Source organism: Rhipicephalus microplus, chromosome X, assembly GCF_043290135.1.
Source record: "Rhipicephalus microplus isolate Deutch F79 chromosome X, USDA_Rmic, whole genome shotgun sequence".
In the NCBI taxonomy this organism is placed as follows: domain Eukaryota; kingdom Metazoa; phylum Arthropoda; class Arachnida; order Ixodida; family Ixodidae; genus Rhipicephalus; species Rhipicephalus microplus.
Window position 1 is genome coordinate 405,061,909 of NC_134710.1, and position 19,307 is coordinate 405,081,215.

At 43.8% G+C, this 19,307-nt stretch overlaps 1 protein-coding gene across 1 annotated transcript in view; it reads right to left on the minus strand.

Moving 5' to 3' along the window:
- Nucleotides 1-2,766: 2,766 nt before the first annotated feature.
- LOC142776471 (uncharacterized) overlaps nucleotides 2,767-19,307 on the minus strand; it is an 82,249-nt gene continuing 65,708 nt past the window's right edge. Inside the window, exon 3 of the mRNA XM_075880199.1 lies at nucleotides 2,767-4,653. Coding sequence (XP_075736314.1) covers nucleotides 3,482-4,653 — 1,172 coding nt within the window. The 3' untranslated portion in view covers nucleotides 2,767-3,481. The remainder of the gene's footprint in view (nucleotides 4,654-19,307) is intronic.

Sequence of the window (19,307 nt, forward strand, 5' to 3'; positions counted from 1 at the left end):
AGACCTGCTTCGAATTCAAGATGCACCATAATGATTCCGAGTACCTGTGGCCGCTGATCCATTTTTGAGACACAGTCAACACTAGCTGGCACTCATTCGTACGAATACTCAAGCATTAGAGGTTTTGAATAAGAAATACGCATATTGTAGCGACACATAAAACATTCAGTATTGTCGAGTGTTGTTGACCAAAGGGGTAATGGCAGTGAAAGAAGAATCCATCTCTGCAGTAACCGAATACCCAGAGCACTGACCACCCGACTGCTATACCTTCTCTGCCTCTTACGCAAACAGCAGCAGTGGCAATATAACTGAAAGCCTCTAAGAAACTGGCCCCTACTTTCTATTTTTCTTCCACTCACTTCGCTACCTCTGCATTATGCCATTCTCTTTTTGAGAGTTGGCGAACTAAGCAATTTTTCTAACCTTTCACTGAAGTTTAACTGTCAAAGTAAAATTCAAATTCTTTCGATGTTGTAAACCCAACTCTCCCCCTCGGTACCCGAGGCGTATCACCCGAGGTGGTATGGCAAAGTGGGAGGAAGTGACGTACTGTCGCTATGCAAATAGCAGCGATTGACTTGCTGGTCGCTTAAAGAGGAAGTAAAAACACTGAAGAAGTTTTCGTAAGGCTGAGAAAAACATATATTTACAGAATGTACAGAGTATAATACATAGTTACAGACATAAAACCTATGAAAAGGAAAGCACTTTGGAAATGAACCGTCTGTAGGCTGACCCATGGGATTCGGCAGAGCAGATGGTGCCTAACACTTTAAGCCCGGTTCAGAACGCTTAGCAGAACACTGGAGCCGCTTTTTATTCCCTCAATGCTACTTACTTACACAACTCGCCGCGAATCGTCACCTGTTTGTCCTGTGATATGAAAGTACACTTGGCAAATGAAAAAACTTGCTATAGAGGCGCCACTTTCATGCACATGTGAGGGCTCATGCACTCGCCCCAAATAACAACAATACAAACTAAACAAAACTAAACAAAAGTCAGAGGCAAGGGTAAACTCAGTGGGCGTACAACTATCTAATCTTAAAGCTATGCGCAGTGGATTTTGCGGCCATAAGAAAGCCATCTCTGGTAACACATCAACTTATTGCCAATGGTACAGTAATCCTGCTGTCTCCTGTGCCTTGTAAGTTGAACCACTCGCTCTCCGCACGTGGTTCCACTTACGAGCTCACTTGAAAAAATTAGTTCGGAAATAGCCGAGGCCCGAATGCATGCCAGTGCAAGAGCTTTCATCAATGATGCCAACGGGCACCCGTTTATCATGACGTAAGCCGTGTTTTCGTGTGTCGCATGCCTATTAGCTTCAGAGAGCTACCAGAAGTAAGCCGGACAGTGACGAAAGGTTGCCGGCGATCCCACACAACGCACGCCGCTTTGTCTTAACAGCAACTTGTAGGTGCGCGAAAGATATGAGGCATCCCAATGTGAGGGGTCCCGGAAAAGGCCCATTCATGTGCAGGCCGAAAGTCCTGTGAGGCAATCAGGAGGTCGTCACAATAGGAAGGTTTACAATAACATTCACAGGTGCGACGAGCATTGCAGGTGTCGTATGAGTTTAAGAATAAGCTAAGTATACTACGAAGTAGAAAACACAGATGAAAAAAAGACAAAGCCAAGCGCACACTATTACTGAAGGTTTGTTTATTCCCTGCTGCAGATATTGAAGCATTTGAAGCACAGAGAATGGCTCAGGAACCTGCCAACTGCGTAAGCAAACCATTGATCTGACCCTAAATAGAGAGCTTCATTATCTGGAAAATAGTGCATGTGTGTAATGAATCTGATATTCTGCCACGTGCTTCAGGTGTATGAACTTTGTCGTTTTTTCAGATGCTAACTTTCCTTTCTTCTTTTTTCCTGATTGTCATATATAAATACAGTGCAAAATAAATGAGCCTTCAAGTGATAGTCTGCGCTCATCCTCCTCTTTTTCCCATCTGTGTTTTCTACTGTGTAGTATACTTAGATCATGCATCGTCAACTGGCCCAATCGTCCACTTTGTTCAGAAAATTGCTTGCTTCTCCTAGAGAAAAATCTAGGGAAATTAGCCCCGCCTGCAAACCCTAATGTGGGAGAGCTACACTGAGCCTCGACACCAGCGCTTTGTGGGCCTCGCGGGCTGCATGCTATTTCACATTTTCTGTGGGCGGACCACGAGTGGTTCTGCCCGCAGTGGCAACGACCGCACCGCAAAGGCTTGTAGTGCGTTATTCTAGACCTCCCTAATGGCGTTACCATCTCTAACCCTTTGTCGCCCACGTGAGGGTTGGTTCATTTCTTCTGAATAAAGAGGAACCGGAAGAGCTCGGCAGTTTAAGACGCCGCAGTACTTCACAGGGTGATATGTGGGCACCGCAGTGTCTATGCGGTCAGGGCTGATCCGGTTGTACACTTTGACTGAGTGCCATGAAGTAATGCTGCGTGGTGGAGCAAACGCAGCTCAACGGCTGACATGCCTCCCACAGCTTGCTGCATAAAATAAATAAAAGAAAACTAAAACTGCTGCGCAACCACTTCTTGCCGCGGTCCTACAGTCACCTCACCTTCAACTCAAAGCTTTATTTAGCACCTTTGCTCTGCCGATGGGCTCTAGTGCTTATGGCATTCAAGTGCTACACCAAAGGTCACGGAATCGAATTCCAGCTGGGGCAAATGTTGGAGGCCAGTGTGGTTAGGTTTCGGTGCAGGTTAAAAAACCCCAGGTGGACGAAATTTCCGGAGCAGTCCACTACAGCATCTCTCATATACACATGGTGGTTTTAAGACATTAAGCCCCAAATATTATTATTAACTTTCACTTTTAACTGGCACTTTGCATCCTGCCGCAACTGCCCTTTAGGTACCCCTCACATATTTACGGCTTCTATGCACGTGGACGGGACATGTGGTATGTGAGGCGGTGCTTCTGCGAAATAGATCCATTGCCACTCACACAAGAGTGTGAGTGGCAATGGATCTATTTCCGCTGTGGCTCCGCTGTGTGAGCGCACGTGTGTTTCACAAGGCTGGTTCTATACAAAAGAGATGCATTGCAGTGTACACAGTAGAACGGACACTCTTTTGTGTGGTTGCAGATGTTCATGACAAAGTTCTCTTTAGAACAAAAGAGTGCATAGCAATAAACACAAAAGAAGTGGCACTCTCCTATGTGAGGACACATGCGTTGAGTGAGATAGTGTTTATTCGCTAACCATGCATTGCAGTGCAGACAGAAAAATAGATGCTATCTTGCACCACTTCGGAGGTTTCTCTTGAGGTGGGATGTCCTCACAAACAATGCATTGCAGTGGACACAAGAAAAGCGACGCGCTCCTGTGTGAATGCGTATATGCTCAATAAGGAGGCTTTTAGTCATAAACTATTTATTGCAGTGGACGCAGGTAAAGGGATGCTCTCCTGTGCGAGTGTGCTCCAAGAGGTAATTTTTTCGCAAAAAGATGCATTGCAGGTTACTCAAGGGAAGGGATGCTCTTTTGTGTGAAAGCGCATGTGCTGAGTGAGGCGGCGTTTGATCATAAACGATGCATTGCAGTGGACACAAGAAAAAGGACGCTCTCCTGTGTGAGTGCGAATGTGCTCCAAGAGGTAATGTTTGCGTGAAAAAGATGCATTGCAGTGTTCACAAGGGAAAGCACGCTCTTCCCTGTGAGAGCGCATGTGCTGAGTGAGGTAGGCTTTAGCTGAAAACGATGCACTGCAGTGTACACAGGAAAATGGACACTCTCCTGCATGACTGCGGCTGTGTTTCACGAGGTGGGCTTTCTGCTTAAAGGATGCATTGCAGTGGTCACAACAAAAGGGTCGCTCGCCTTTGGGAGCTGTGTGAGAGCGTATGTGCTCATTGAGGCGGCGTTTGATCATAAACGATGCATTGCAGTGGGCACAGGAAAATGGACGCTCTCCTGTGTGAGTGCGCATGTGCTCTAAGAGGTCATATTTACGCAAAAATGATTCATTGCAGTGTACACAGGGGAAGGGACGCTCTCCTGTGTGACAGCGCATGTGCTGAGTGAGGTAGGTTTTAGCCGCAAACGATGCACTGCAGTGTACACAGGAATATGGACGCTCTCCTGTGTGACTACGGCTGTGTTTCACGAGGTGGGCTTTCTGCTTAAAGGATGCATTGCAGTGGTCACAAAAGAAGGGTCGCTCTCCTGTGTGAGAGCGTACGTGCTCAATGAGGTGGGCTTTCTGCATAAAAGATGCATTACAGTGGACACAAGAGAAGCGACGCTCTCTTGTATGAGAGCGCATATGACTAACAAGGTTGCGTTTATACAAAAACGCTGAATTGCAGTATATACAAGAAAATGGACGCTCTCTTGTGTGAGTGTGCATGTGGTTACTGAAGGTGCTTTTTCGAGAAAAGTGTGGAGTACAATGACCAGAGGAAAAGGGGGGCCATCGTGTGTGCATGCGCACGTGCAATACAAGCTTGGAGTTGTCATTGAATGTAGCTGGACACAAGTGGCACTGCAAGGGGGGCTCGCGCTCATGGTTCTGAAGGTGTCTGTTCATAGCAGACGTGTCCAAGGTCACATAGGTGCACTGTTGGCAGGAATGTAGTCCACCTCGTACAAATGCCAATAAAAAAGACTGCTTCAGAGGCGCAGATGACAAGGTTCCTGTAAAAAATCAAGATGAAACAAAGGCTATGAAAATTATGCGTCGTACACAACGTAAAACTGGAGCGAAGCAGATGATCACGTTACCCAACCAGAACTAAAGCTCCTCTTACAACCACAGTACACCAATTCAGCAGATTTCACGAATATTGCAACTTTGGTGCCGATGAATACTGCACTAGGTGTAAAAAAAATTGAATCTAATTTAGAAGACATTCCACTGCTATATCAAAAGGGTACCTTTTATCATGCACAAATAAACACTAACACATGAAATGACTTATTTTGGTTTATTTTGCATAGAAGTGCTTATAGATGCACACTGTACATCTAAACACCTGAGAAATATGAAAAAAGAATAGAGAATTTCATAAGAATTGAAATCGATAACATAAAAAGTGAATAAAATAACACTTACAACAGCATAAAGTTTTTGGTAGTTATGATGATGATGAGTAGTTTTTAGTGGTGCAAGGGCCAATTGATGGCCAAAGAGCGCCATTTCAATTAACTACAGATATGAACAATGATATGGTGTGTGGCTGTAAAGGGGCCTTAAAATTCCTCGCTCTGACGCGGGTTAAAACATGAAAGTAATAAAATCATGACAGTAGCGTGAGATATGTGTAGTGATAGCGGATGGCAAAATTTCATGATAATAAAACCATGATGAAGATGTAGTCACCGCAGCCATGACCACTCTATAGGGGTCGTGCTACGGATGACCTAGAAATATCGGGTGAAAGCTTTGCACATCTTTTAAAAACGTAAAAAGTGTTTGCTGTTTAAAAAGCGGATCCCTACTGATGAGCATCCCAGGGTGTAGAGGGAGCTGCTGTCGGTAGGGCAGTAAAAAGTGCTTTTTCCTGAGAGCATCCAGCTCATTGCACTGGATGAGAATGTGGAGAACCGTAAGGGGCTCTCCACATCTCTCACAATATGGTGAATCACCGGTAGACAGGAGAAATGAATGTGTAGAATGTGTATGTCCTGTTCTAAGCCTTGTTAGTATTACTTCTGTGTGTCGTGATTTTGATAGTGGCGGCCAATAACCTAGTTCCGGCTTAATAGCATGGAGTTTATTATCTGTGTGTTTATCCCACATGCTCTGCCAATACCCCCTGAGCTTTCGTTTTATAAAAGGTTTTAAGTCAAGTGCAGGGACTGGTGTTGATGCATTGGCAGTAGTAACATTGGCGCAAGCAGCCAGATTGTCGGCCAAAACGCTCCCTTGTATATCACGGTGCCCTGGAACCCAGCAGACAACGACATGCTGTTTGGATGTGTAGAGTGTGCACAGATGTGAGTAGAGTGACACCAGCACGGGGCTCTTGTGTTTTTTAGGAGTTTTCAGGGCTTTGACCCCGCTTAGGGAATCTGTGTATATTACCGCCTTTTGTAATTCTATCTGTTTAATGTGTTCTACGACCGCCAGTATTGCATAGGCTTCTCCTGTGAAAATGCTTGCATTAGGATGAAGAACGCCGGCCTCGGAAAAGGATTGGCCTACTGCTGCATATGACACAGAAGTGTTTGACTTTGACGCATCAGTAAAGAACTCAGGGCATGTGTATTTATGTTGTAGTTCTAAAAAGTATGTATGTATGTGTGCAAGTGGTGCGTGCTTTGTGACATCAACAAAAGAAACATCACAGTCTATAAGCTGCCACTGCCACGGTGGCAGATATGTTGCAGGAGCCATCAAACTGGGTTCAAGAAGAGGCACACCTGTTCCTTCGGCCAAGCTCCTTACACGCAGCGCGTAGGGCTGCTTAAACGAAGGACGGTTCTCGAACAAGCCAGAACAAGACAAATCATTAATTGTGAAATGGGAGGATGTTTCTTGTCTGCCTTCACCTTCAAAAAGTACAAAAAGGACAGGGAACATCTTCGTAGGTGGAGCGACCATTCATTCGAATCCACGTACAGGCTCTCCACAGGGCTGGTGCGGAAAGCACCCGTAGAGAGGCGAATGCCTAGATGGTGGACAGGGTCGAGAATTTTCAAGGCCGATGGTGTTGCCGACTGATAGATTATAGCACCGTAATCTAGGCGTGTGCGTAGGAGGCTTTTATATAAGTTCAACATTTCCTGTCACTACCCCATGTAGTGTGTGACAACACTTTCAAAATGTTCATTGTTTTTAAACACCTGTCCCTTAAATACTTGATGTGTGGGATGAAGGTTAGCTTAGTGTCTAATATGAGGCCAAGAAACTTGTGCTCGGTCTTCACTGACAGAGGTTGACCATGCAGGTCAATGTCGGGGTCAGGATGGAGGCCCCTCTTTCGGCTGAACAAGACACAAGTGCTCTTTTGCGCGTTGAGTATAAAACCATTCTCGTTTGCCCATTGAGATACCTTGTTCAACCCTAGTTGAACTTGACGTTTTTTTTTGGTAGTTAGAACTACCTGGAAGTCAATGTTCATCAAAAAATTCTGCTTATTTATACTCCTGCAATGTCTACACATTTCCCACTATATTTCCATACTGTTTTAATAAAAATCATCATTATGACAGGGAATACAATGTCACACATACAACACATGTTAAAGCCACTCGCACAGTCATTTATGAATATATATATATATATATATATTTCTATTTGCAATGTCAAAGTTCTACTACTGAGCACTGGGGAATTTATACGCATCACTTTTTTTCTGAGCAGGAATATATATGTAGAAACAGAATGACACATAACTAAATACACATTCTGAACTAGCGCTTTGTAAGGAAAACCGAATTTGTGAAAGTTTATGACAAAATTTAAATAAGGATGGTAATGAGATTCTTTAAGTTTTTTTTGAATTATAAAAGACTAAAAAAGCAAAAAGACCCTATTCAATTTCATGTTTCACTACAATGTAGCAGTCTCTACATGACCAATCCATCGTCGTAAGTTGCAATGGCTTGTTGCAGTGCTCTCCTGGCAATATTTGAAGCACAAAACATTTTATAATTAATTAGGAGACAAGAAGGACACATTCGCCACAATACAAAGGGCATTTCAAAGCCAGCACAAACGACAGAGCACACTCAACGATACTTATACCTTCTGTTCGATATTTCTCAAAGAATTACAACTTTTAGTACAGTAATCAAGCGACCGTGATTTCATTAACGAATCTTAGACAAGTAGGTTATTTGTTTTTTCAAGTCAAGTACGCTGTTCCAATAAGACAATACAAAAAATTACAGCATATGCACAGACTGATGATGAGTGGGGCGAAGCGTCCGTCAGTCAGCCGGCACTTCCGTCTGTCCGTACAACCGTCCGTGCATCCGTCCATCTATGTCCGTCAGTACGTGCGTCTCAGCATTCGTCTGTCCATCTGTCCATCTAGTGAATATTCCAAGTTATCGCCATCTCACATCTTTTCATCATGTATTCATCATATAGAAGTACCGCCATCCAGTGGACCTTCCAAGGGCTAAACGAAAGGTGGCTACTTACTGCTATACTATGACTGCCACTACTACTACTACTACTACTACTACTACTACTACTACTACTACTACTACTACTACTACTACTACTACTTTTACTACAAACATTGCAGACGCATGACCCACAGCAGAAGAAGCTTCGCCCCTAAAACATAAACAGTTCCATTTGGCAGGAACCCGAGAATTCAACAGCTGTGGTAGTAGTGTGATTCAGCAGGACATTGGATGTCCAGAGAGCCAAAGCAATCTCTCAGTGTTGTGGCAAAGCGCCTGAGGGGGTCGTCTTGCCAGAGTCTAAATGTTGTCCCTATGCATGTCATGTAGTTCAGGTCCATTCATTGGCTGTGTACTACTAACCACCAGCCTCCCAACAATGAGGAAGGCAACAACAGTTAGCCCAACAAATAGTCGACGGCATTCCTGGAGATGAAACAACATTCCCTACATGCCGTAGGAAATTTGGTATGTAAGGAGAAGGAGCATTTTATGATAGACTGCTTTCAAATGCACTTTTCCTGCTTTTCAGTTGGTATAAAGGAAACACCTTTTCTGCATGCCCGGTCTCAAGCTTGGCACCACTAGCACCTCATCTAAGCAATCTCTTTTTGAACCTGCTGCATCTTTCACCGCTTGAAGCTGAAACGCCATTCCGTTCATGTTTCGCTTATCTCTCGCTTTTTCCTCTGGTGCTTTTTCATTGTTTCGGTTTTTCAAGTTCTTCATCACTAAAGTTCAAGTTCATATAACTAAAACCATTCACTTGAGTCCACAAATGCATGAGCGTAAATCATGACAGTGATTGCATGAAGTGCGGAATTTAGACGACCGACGTTATTCTCATAAAGCATTAAAGATAAAAGCCTTAAATGCTTCAGCGAACGCAAAAATTGACTGCCGTGTCTTGCTTTTTCAAATTGAACTTCAAGTTATCTTGATAAGATGATGATGATGATGTAATGACGTTTTGTGGTGCAAGGGCCAAGGCTGGCCAAAGAGCGCCATGTCAATCTATGTTGGAATGTCGATGAATCATGAGTAACAATGTGGTAATGATATCATGGCTGTAAAAAGAGCTAAAAGAAATATATGTAACAAATGGAAGTTCAGTGCGTGTACTGGGGGTGATGAGCTACATTTCCAAAATAGATTAAAGGTAGTTGACAAAAGATTAAAAATTGCAATGGTGTTTCTTGAAAATGGCACTAATGCCTCAACAGGGCCCTTGCTTGACGTCAAGAGCTTGGAGACATGCGCTTTATAAATATACTGCAGCAGCAGCCTCTCTTGAGAGGCGGAGCTACGGAACTGTTTGGGCAATAACATGAAATGTTTGAGCTTCATTTAAAAAGCCTAAAATCGAGCCTGTGCTGAATAAGGGGTAGCCAAAAAATATCACTGGGTGTAGTGGTATATTCTGTTTATACGTCAGGGGAAAGTATTTTCTTCTTAGTATGTCAGGTCTCCGACATTCCAATAATGTGTGAAGGTCTGTTAGTGTCTCGCCACACCACAGACAGGAGGATCATTGCCAAGGAGCAGGTGGGTGTGCGTATCGTATGTATGGCCTATTCTTAGTCGGCAGAGCGTGACCTCAGTGTGTCACAGTTTACTACAAGGAGGCCATTTCTCTATCTGTGGTTTGGTTAGGCGAAGTTTGTTCGAAGCCCTAGCATCCCACAATTGCTGCCAGTAGTCCCTCACCTTTCTACGCACAAATGTTTTAAAATCTAAGGCAAGAACATCTATAGAAAGGTTTCTACGTTCCGTTCCTATGGTAGTAGCCATTCTGTCAGCAACCACACTGCCTTCAATGCCCCTATGGCAAGGAACCCAGCATATTACTACATGTTGTTCTGTTAGATACGCTTTGCACAGAGCTGAAAAGAGTTGGACAAGAATTGAACTTTTGTCTGTTTTTAGTGATTTCAAAGCTTTGACAACACTAAGCAATTCTGTATAGATAACCGCCTTTTAGAGCTTCATACTATAAATATACCTAACAGCAGAAAGGAGTGCATATGCCTCAGCTGTAAAAATACTCGTCTGTGGGTGCAACCTCTCGCATTCTGAGAACAACGGACCCACAGCGGCATCGGACACGCCCGCAATGGATTTTGATGCGTCCGTGAAAAATTCAGAGCATGAGTACTAAGACTTAAGTACTCGGTAGTGCATTTGTATGTGTATTTCTGGGACGTGCTTAGTATGTGTATTTCTGGGACGTGTTTAGTTACCTACACAAAAGATGTGTCACACTCTTATACCTGCCACTGCCATGGTGGCAAAAGCCTCGCAGGGGGCAGTAAAACATGCTGAAGGGGGACATTCATTTCTTCACTTAGGTTTCTCACCCGTAATGAAAACGGCTGTGGCACTGCAGGTCGGTGTGCAGACAGCGTGGCTGAGCTGACATCATTTAGAGTGTTGTAAGTGGGATGCTGTGAATCGAATAGTATTTTAAGAAAGTACATAAAGCTTAAATATTACCTTTGCAAGTGAAGTGACCATTCGTCACATTCCACATAAAGGCTTTCTACTAGACTTGTCCTGAATGCTTCGGTAGCCATCCGGATACCAAGATTATGAACTGGATCGAGCATTTTCAAGGTACTTGAAGCGGCAGAATGATAAATCACAGAGCGATAGCCTAAGCCTGTGTGTATTAGGCTTTTGTGAAGTTTTATGAGGCATTCTCTATCACTGCCCCATGCTGTGTGTGACAGTATTTTATGAATATTCATTATTTTAAGACATTTGTTTTTCAGGTATCTTAAGTGGAATATAAAAGTCAGCTTTGAGTCTAAGATCACACCTAAACATTTTGGTTTGTTCAAGGGAATGTATATGAACATCAGGAGGATGAATTAGGCGTCTGTTTTTGAGAAAAGAATGCAAGAGATTTTCTGAGGGTTTATTTTAACCCATTCTCATGGGCCCAAGTTGACAGCTTATTGAGACCTAACTGTATCTGCTGCTCACATACTGCAATATTACAGGACCTTAAGACTATCAAAACATCATCGATGTAGACTGAGTAAAACATGTTTCTTAGAATGAATGACCATAGAGAGGTCATTTTTACTATGAAAAGGATACAGCTTAGTACTCCGCCCTGCGGTACGCCAGTCTCTTAGATAAATGGTTAGCATTGCCTATTCTGACGCGAAAGGTGCGATCACATAGGTAGCTTTCTATTACGCTTAACATGTTGCCTGGAACGCCAATTTCTGAGAGGTCTCGCAAGATTCCAAATCGCCAAGTAGTGTCATATGCCTTCTCCATATCAAGAAACACACAGAAAAAAAATTGATAGTGGACGAAGGAATCCCCAATGTAGGCCTCAATACGCATGAGATGGTCGGTTGTGGAGCGGCCCTGCCTGAAACCGCATTGAGACGTATGAAGTAGTCCATTAGTTTCGAGAAAATACAAAAGCCGGCGGTTTATCATCTTTTCGAATAGCTTACAAAGACAGCTTGTCAGGGCTACTGGCCAGTAACTTGCTGCACAAGGTAGTTCTTTGCCCTGTTTCAGGACCGGGATTACAAGAGCCTCTTTCCATGCTAAAGGAATGCACCCTGCGGTCCAGATCTTGTTGTAGAGACTCAAAAGCACCACTTGCGCTTTCGGATGTAGATGTTTTAACATTGTGTACATGACTTTATCTGCTCCCAGAAAAGAGTTGTGACAAGCGTTCAAGGAAGCCATAAACTCAGCCATGCTAAAGGGACGATTGTATTGTTAATTTTTATTAGACTTATAGTGCAGTGGTTTCTTTTCTGCTATTTCTTTGTATTTACAGAAACTTGCTGAGTAGTTTGAAGAGCTAGACAAGCGCTCGAAATGTTCACCAAGTGAATTTGCCTGGTCTTCAAGGCTGTTGCCCTGGTTGTCAACAAAAAGTAGAACCTTGAACTGCTTATCTGATAGTTTTCTTAACCTAATTGATTGATTGATATGTGGGGTTTAACGTCCCAAAACCACTATATGATTATGAGAGACGCCGTATAGAGGGCTCCGGAAATTTAGACCACCTGGGGTTCTTTAACGTGCACCCAAATCTGAGCACACGGGCCTAAAACATTTCCGCCTCCATCGGAAATGCAGCCACCGCAGCTGAGATTCGAACCCGTGCCCTGCAGGTCAGCAGCCGAGTACCATAGCCACTAGACCACCACTGCGGGGCTAGTTTTCTTAACCTATTCCACACTTTTACTGCTTGTAAATATCAGTTGATACTCGAGAGATAGTTCACCCAGCTATCTCTTTTAGCACTACGAAGAGTGCACCTGCCCTCGGATTTTACTTGTTTGAAGTTTTCAACATTTTCTGCCGTGGGATGCTGGCGTAGCAGACGCCATGCCTTATTTTGCTTTTTCCGCGCCTTTCTGCACTGGTCATTCCACCATGGAACACGCTTTTTTCTTTTGACCTCGTTTGTCATGGGAATGCACTCTAGAGCAGCATCATCTATAAAAGCGGTAAAATGTGCAATAGTATCGTTTATGTCAAATTCATTAAAAGCATTTCTAGGTATACAAGTTATACGGGAGAACTTTTCCCAATCTGCGCATGCTAATTTCCACTGAGGGTTACGTGGTATAGAATGCTCCTCTGTGGTCTTGAGACAGATAGGGAAGTGGTCACTGCCGCAGGGGTTTTGAACTACCTCCCAATCAAAGCAGGGTAAAAGAGTGGCTGAGCAGAGTGTTAGGTCTATCACAGAATAAGTGTTGTGTGTGGTGCTGTAATATGGTGGTTGTGTTTTGTTGAGAATATGTGCCAGAGTTCAAGAGATACAGCTCTATCAAGCGGCCCCATGCATCACATCGAGAGTCTTCCCCAGAGTGAGTTGTGTACATTGAAATCGCCAGTTCAAATAAATGGCTCTGGGAGCTGCTTAACTAGGCCTTCAAAATCAGCCCTGCTAAGCACTTGATCTGGGGGGAAATAGAGAGCAGATAATTACGGTTATATTAAGCAAAATGACACGTATGGCTATTGCCTCCAAAAAAGTTTGAAGTTGTAACCGCTTGCTTGCGATGAACATTACTGAAATGATAGCTACCCCACCTGACAAGGCAAGGCGGTCGGTACGGTCCTTACGAAAAATGACATATTGATTTAAGAATTTTGTGTTTTTTGACTGTAGGTGTGTTTCCTGTATACAGAGTACTTCAGGATTAAAGATGCTAATTTGTTCTTGCACGTTATCTAGGTTATGTAAAAGGCCTTTAACAATCCACTGCAGGATCTCTGCAGCCATTACTACCTAGAAGAGAAAAGTACTCTGCACATGAGGATTTGTTTTATAGGAGCTGTTATAGGTTGTTTGTTCATAGCAACACGCTCAAGGGAGCAGTGCCACTCCTTCGACACCACTGGTGTCGAGGTGACTGGGGATGTATCTATCGCCTCGCTGGATACGCTGGATGAACGCATAGTGCGCGCAGACTGTTGTTTCAGCCTTAACTCACGAGAAGAAGCCGTAGAGGCCACTAAGCTGTTGGTTTTTGGTTGAGGGCACGGCAGCAGCAGGTGCTGCATCCGCCTGGGGGGTGGGTGGGTGGCTTAGCCGCTGCATCCCTGCGCGAGGTCTGAGCAGAAGCCACTGGCTGTTGCGACACTGCCCCTCGCATGTCACATCGGCACATGTAGTGTGTTGTACTACTGAGAACCGCTTTCGTGCTTCCTTGAATGATACATTTTCTTTGAATTTGAAAATTAAAATGTCTTTTTCCTTTTTCTATGCAGGGCATGATCGGGAGTAAGAAGGGTGTTCACCATCACAGTTCGCACAGTGGGGTGTGTTGTTACAATCATCAGAGGAGTGTTCATGCTCCCTGCATTTTGCACACGTTGGCCGTCCACGGCAACTCAAAGATCCGTGGCCATACCTCTGGCACCGAAAAACATCGTCTGGGATTAGGAATGTATGCTCTGACACGAACTTTCATATACCCTGTTTCATTATGTTCTGGGAGCCCACTCAAGTCGAATGTAAGGATTAGGTGCTTGGTTGGTATTTCTTTGTTATCCCTGCGTATTATTCTCTTAACATCAATCACATTTGGCTCTTTCCATCCGTGTAATAATTATGCCTCAGTGTAATCAGGTCATTGTCTTTCACTACACCACAAACCGTATTTATTGATTTGTGTGCTGTCACAGTTATGGAGATATCTCCTAATTTCTCAAGGCTGGCAAGTTTTTCATGTTCGGACTTACGAAAGATCTCAAGAAGAAGATCTCCGCTTGGCATTTTACTGACCTTATATCCTGGTCCTAGTTTTTAGTTAGTTACGTTGGGTTTTATGGCGCAAAAGCAACAATGACTATGATGCGCCAGACACTAGGTGATTATATTAGGGTTAAAATGTGAGGTGAAAAACAGATTTCTGTTTACAGTTTGTTTAGAAGACCTGCAGCATCTAGAAACCTAAAAACTTCCTGTATGGAGAAGGGTGCATTTTCTGATAGTATTAACATTGGGTGCGGAGGTGTTTGTGTTCTGTAAAATTGTTTAAAATAAACGTGTCCACTTTTTTCAAAGACTGGGCATGTTATTAAAATATTGATAGTCAGAGGTTCCTTGCAATGTTCGCATTCTGGCTGATCTTCTCTGCACAATAAAAAGTTATTCATGAGGTGAGTATGACCTATACGCAGCCGGCATAGTGTTACTTCAATGAAGCGCCTTTGGTGATTGCAAGACTTCCATTCTTGTAAAATAGGTTTGATAATTTGAAGCTTGTTATGCACTTGAGCCTGCCACTCTTCTTGCCATTTTGCCCTAAAGGCAGTCTGACAACTGTTGAAACAGTCTCTGAATGATGCCCTTATTTCTGCTATGTTTTGATGACCTGCCCTTGTTGCTACATCGTCTGCCTTTTTGTTTCCCGGGATACCAACATGGCTCGGCACCCATACAAGCCGGATTGTCTTGCCATTTTTCTCAGCTCTTTCTAGCTTCTGTAAAATGTCCCCAAGAAACGGTTAATTTTCTGACTTTAAATGTAGGGCTTTTAATGCGCTAAGTGAGTCAGTGTATGTGACAGCTTTTTTGTGATTTCTTGATAAAATTTCTTTGAGAGCAATCAAAAGAGCATATACTTCTGCTGTCAAGATAGATACGAATGATGGCAGTCTTATACATGTTTCTGAGTGTTTTGATATGACAGCACTTCCTGTATATTCTTGTGTTTTTGATCCATCAGTGAAGTATTCAGAGTGTGCATTATATTTTTCTTGTACGACTAGGAAATCCTGGATAATTTGTTCTCGTGGAGTTTCCTTCTTCCTTAGATGAGTTAAGGCAAAGTCGTTGTAGTGCGAAAAGTCCAACCATGGAGCCGGTCTTTCCGGCATTCAGACAACGCTTAGTGCCTGATTCGGTACTTTGTAGTCTAGACATATTTCTTCAAAGCACAGGAGAAGTGGTCTTATAGTGTGCGGTCAGATGTTGTATTGTATTCTGGTACCGATGTGAGAGACAATAGTGTGACATATGTGGCTTGGTTTAGATCTGGTTCCTAGAACATAGCATACAGTAAGTAGCGCTCTTCTTTGTTCTAGGCACGGCTCGTTGCTCTCAGCATATAAGCTCTGGACAGGTGAGGTTCTATACGCTCCAGTCGCCAAGCGCGATCCATGATAATGTATTGGGTCAAGACGTTTGAGGTTAAACTTTCTGGCTGAACCGTAAATAACGCTGCCGTAGTCAAGTATGCTGTGCACAATCGAGCGGTATATGCGTAAAAGGCAGACTCGATCGGCACCCCAGTGTTTCCACGATAGTATTTTCAGAATGTTGAGCGCTTTGTTTGCTTTCTTTTTTGTGTAATTCATGTGGGAAATAAAGTTTAGTTTCCTGTCAAAGACTAGGCCTAGGAACTGGTGTTCTGACTTGAGTGGCAGTACACTGCTGTTGATCCGCGCTTTTGTGAGAAAAGTAGGGTAACGGTTTTCTGGGTAGAAAAGCGAAAGCTATTTTGATCTGCCCATTTAGTCAGTTTGTTCATGGTTAGCTGCAGCTGCCTTTCACATGTGGATATGCTTGAGGCCCGACATGCTATCTGAAGATCGTCAACACATAATGAGTGCATGATGGAGGGTGGGATTACTTCGTTAACTGAATTCATTTTGACTACGAACAGTGTAGTGCTCAACACGCAACCCTGCGGCACACCACTTTCTTGGACAAAAACCCACGATAGTGTGGAGCCCAACCGTACCTGGAAGTTTCAGTTTGATAGAAAGTCAGAGAGGCAATTAAGCATTCTTCCGCGTATTCCGAGATTTGCGAGGTCTCTCAGTATACCGCATCTCCACGTGGTGTCGTAGGCCTTCTCCAGGTCAAAAAACACTGCTAGTCAGTGTTGCCTATGAAAGAAGGCCTCACGCACTGTGTGTTCGAGACGAACAAGATGATCGATCGGTTGAATGGCCTTTCTTATACCAACACTGATGATCATCTAGTAGGTTGTCTACTTCAAGGGTGTACGATAGTCTTCTGTTTATTACACTTTCAGATGATTTTGCCATACAGCTTGTAAGTGCTATGGGTCTATAGCTACCCGGTAAAGTCGGTGGTTTTCCAGTCTTTAGAAATGGTACTATGATTGCCATTTTCCATTTTGCGGGCATTTTGCCAGTTTTCCGAATCACGTTAAAAAACTTTATAATGTTTGCACGGCAACTTGAGAAAGGTGCGCGAGCATTGCGTAATGAATTCTGTCTGGACCGACTGTTCTTTTTTTTCCCGCCGAAAGCACTGTGCTTAACTGTTGGAGTGTCAAGGGAGCGTTGTACGGCTCATATAGGCCACCGGTTATGGGCAGTTTTTGTTTTTCGGTTGTCTGTTTGTATGCCAGGAAGGATGGCGTGTAATTAGCGGAAGTGGATATAGTGTAAAAATGTTCACCTAAAATGTTCGCCTGCTCCTCTAGAGATGTCTGTGTGCCTGGGTCTGTAAGTATGGGTATCGCGTATGAGGAATAGTCGCTGCTGAATTTTCTAACCTGGTTGCACATTTTCTTGGGTGTGGTTGTGCTATTTATTGTAGATATGTACTTCTGCCAGGACGATTTCTCTGCATTTCTTTGAATATATCGTGCTTTTGCTTTAGCTTGTTTGAATGCAAGGAGGTTGTCACATGTGGGGTACCTACGGAAGTTGCACCATGCTTTATTTTGTAGTTTTTTGGCTTTTGCACACTCACTGGTCCACTATGACTTTAGCTTTGTTCCCACTAGTCCTGAAGACTGGGGAATAGCTTGCTCTGCCGCAGACAGTATGCAATCAGTGATCTTGTCATTTATTTCATCTATTGTTAGGTGTTCAGAAAACTCATCCTGTACATTAGCTCTCTGTGAGAACAAAGGCCAGTTAGCTTTGTGAAGCTTCCAACGCTGTGGTCGAGAGCGTATGGTCGGAAGTGGTGATGTTAGTTTCACAATCGACGGTAGATGGTCACTACCGTAAGGGTTGTTTATTGTTTCCCATGTAAAGTCAGCAAACAGTGAGCTTGAGCACAGTGCCAAATCCAAGCAACTCATGGCTCCTGTGCTTGAAGAGCAGTATGTTGGTGATCCAGTGTTTAAAAGACACACATTGTTAGTAAGAATAAAATCTTCAATTACCTGCCCTCTACTGTCTGTCTTTACACTACCCCATAGTATGTTGTGCGCATTGAAATCTCCTGCCATTAAAGAAGGTTTAGGTAGCTGTTCTGCAATCAATTCAGATCTTTTACAGTAAAATGTGTATGAGGTGGAATGTATATCGAACAAATAATTGTAGTTTTATGTGATGACTAGTTTTATGTGAAATGGTGACTGCAGCCGTTTCAATGAAACTGTTAACTATAACTTCTCTTACCGCAATACCACTTTGGACAACAATGGCGACGCCGCCAGACAGCCGGTTGCTTTGCGAGCGGTCGCGACGTATAACAGTGTAACCTTTTAGTATTTTGGTGTTTTTTGGTCCCAGATTCGTTTCCTGCAAGCATAACGCTACAGGAGAGAAGCTTGTAAATATGTCCTTAATGTCGCTTAAGTTTCGTGTCATGCCTCTGCAGTTCCAATGGATGATGTATGCCATTACGTGAAATGATGTGTATAAACTTTAGTATTTTGAGTTAGTTGTGCATAAGCTAAAAAGCAACACTATACGTGTGCTTCGTCACTTTTTTTTGTGGGGCCTAAATTGTGTTTCGGCTCCCTTTCCCTCCTTGGCAGGGAGGAATGATGGGCTGCCTGATCACCCTGCTGGTTGGAGCAACGTCTGTCAGGCTTTCAGTGTCCGATGGACTTACGTCCATAGACTCAGCACGACCAGGGTGCTCAACAGTGTTGGTGCCTGGCAAGGATGCTGGCCTCCTCAAGTGAGGCTGGCTACTTGGCACCATTGTTGAGACCTCTTTTGCCTCGACATTAGGTTGGCTGACACCAACACTGGTCGAGGCTTTGGGGCCTCCCAGAAAAAAGGCACTTGGTGCCTTTTTTTCGCTCTTGTCTGGGGGACGCGCCGTGGCCGCTAGGTCCTGCAGTTCGACCTATGTGCCCACAGAGACCGTCGGCGGTGCCTTCCCCCTTCGCACCGCTTCAGCGTAAGTGCTCTTTTGGGCAAGAACCACTCGCTTGCACGTTTCTGGATATGATATGTTTTCTTTGGTTTTCAGTGTAAGTATGTCTTTTTCTTTTTGCCATTCTGGGCAGGAGCGTGAGTACGCTGCAAGGGGCCCCTTGCAGTTCACACAGTTTAAAGGGTTAGTGCACTCGCCATCATCATGTTCATTCTGGCCTCATTTCATGCAGGTTGGACTACCACGACATGAATGAGACCCATGCCCAAACCTCTGGCACCGGAAGCACCTGCGAGGATTGGGTATGTAGGGCCTCACACGTAAGTAAAGGTACGCTACCTTAACTGCAGCAGGAAGCGTAGTGCTTGTGAATGTTAGTACTACATTCCTTGTGCGGGTTTTCTTCTTATCTCTACGAATGATGATTGCTCATGCGGCAAGTACATCTTGATCCGCTAAAGCATCCTCAATTTCTGCGTCAGTGCACTTGAGCAGTTCATTGCCCGATATTACACCTCACATGTAATTGAGAGATCCGTGAGCTGTTACACGGACTTCATGTTGTCCGATTTGTCAAAGCTGTCTAATTTTATCACTTTGTTCTTTGTTTTTCACT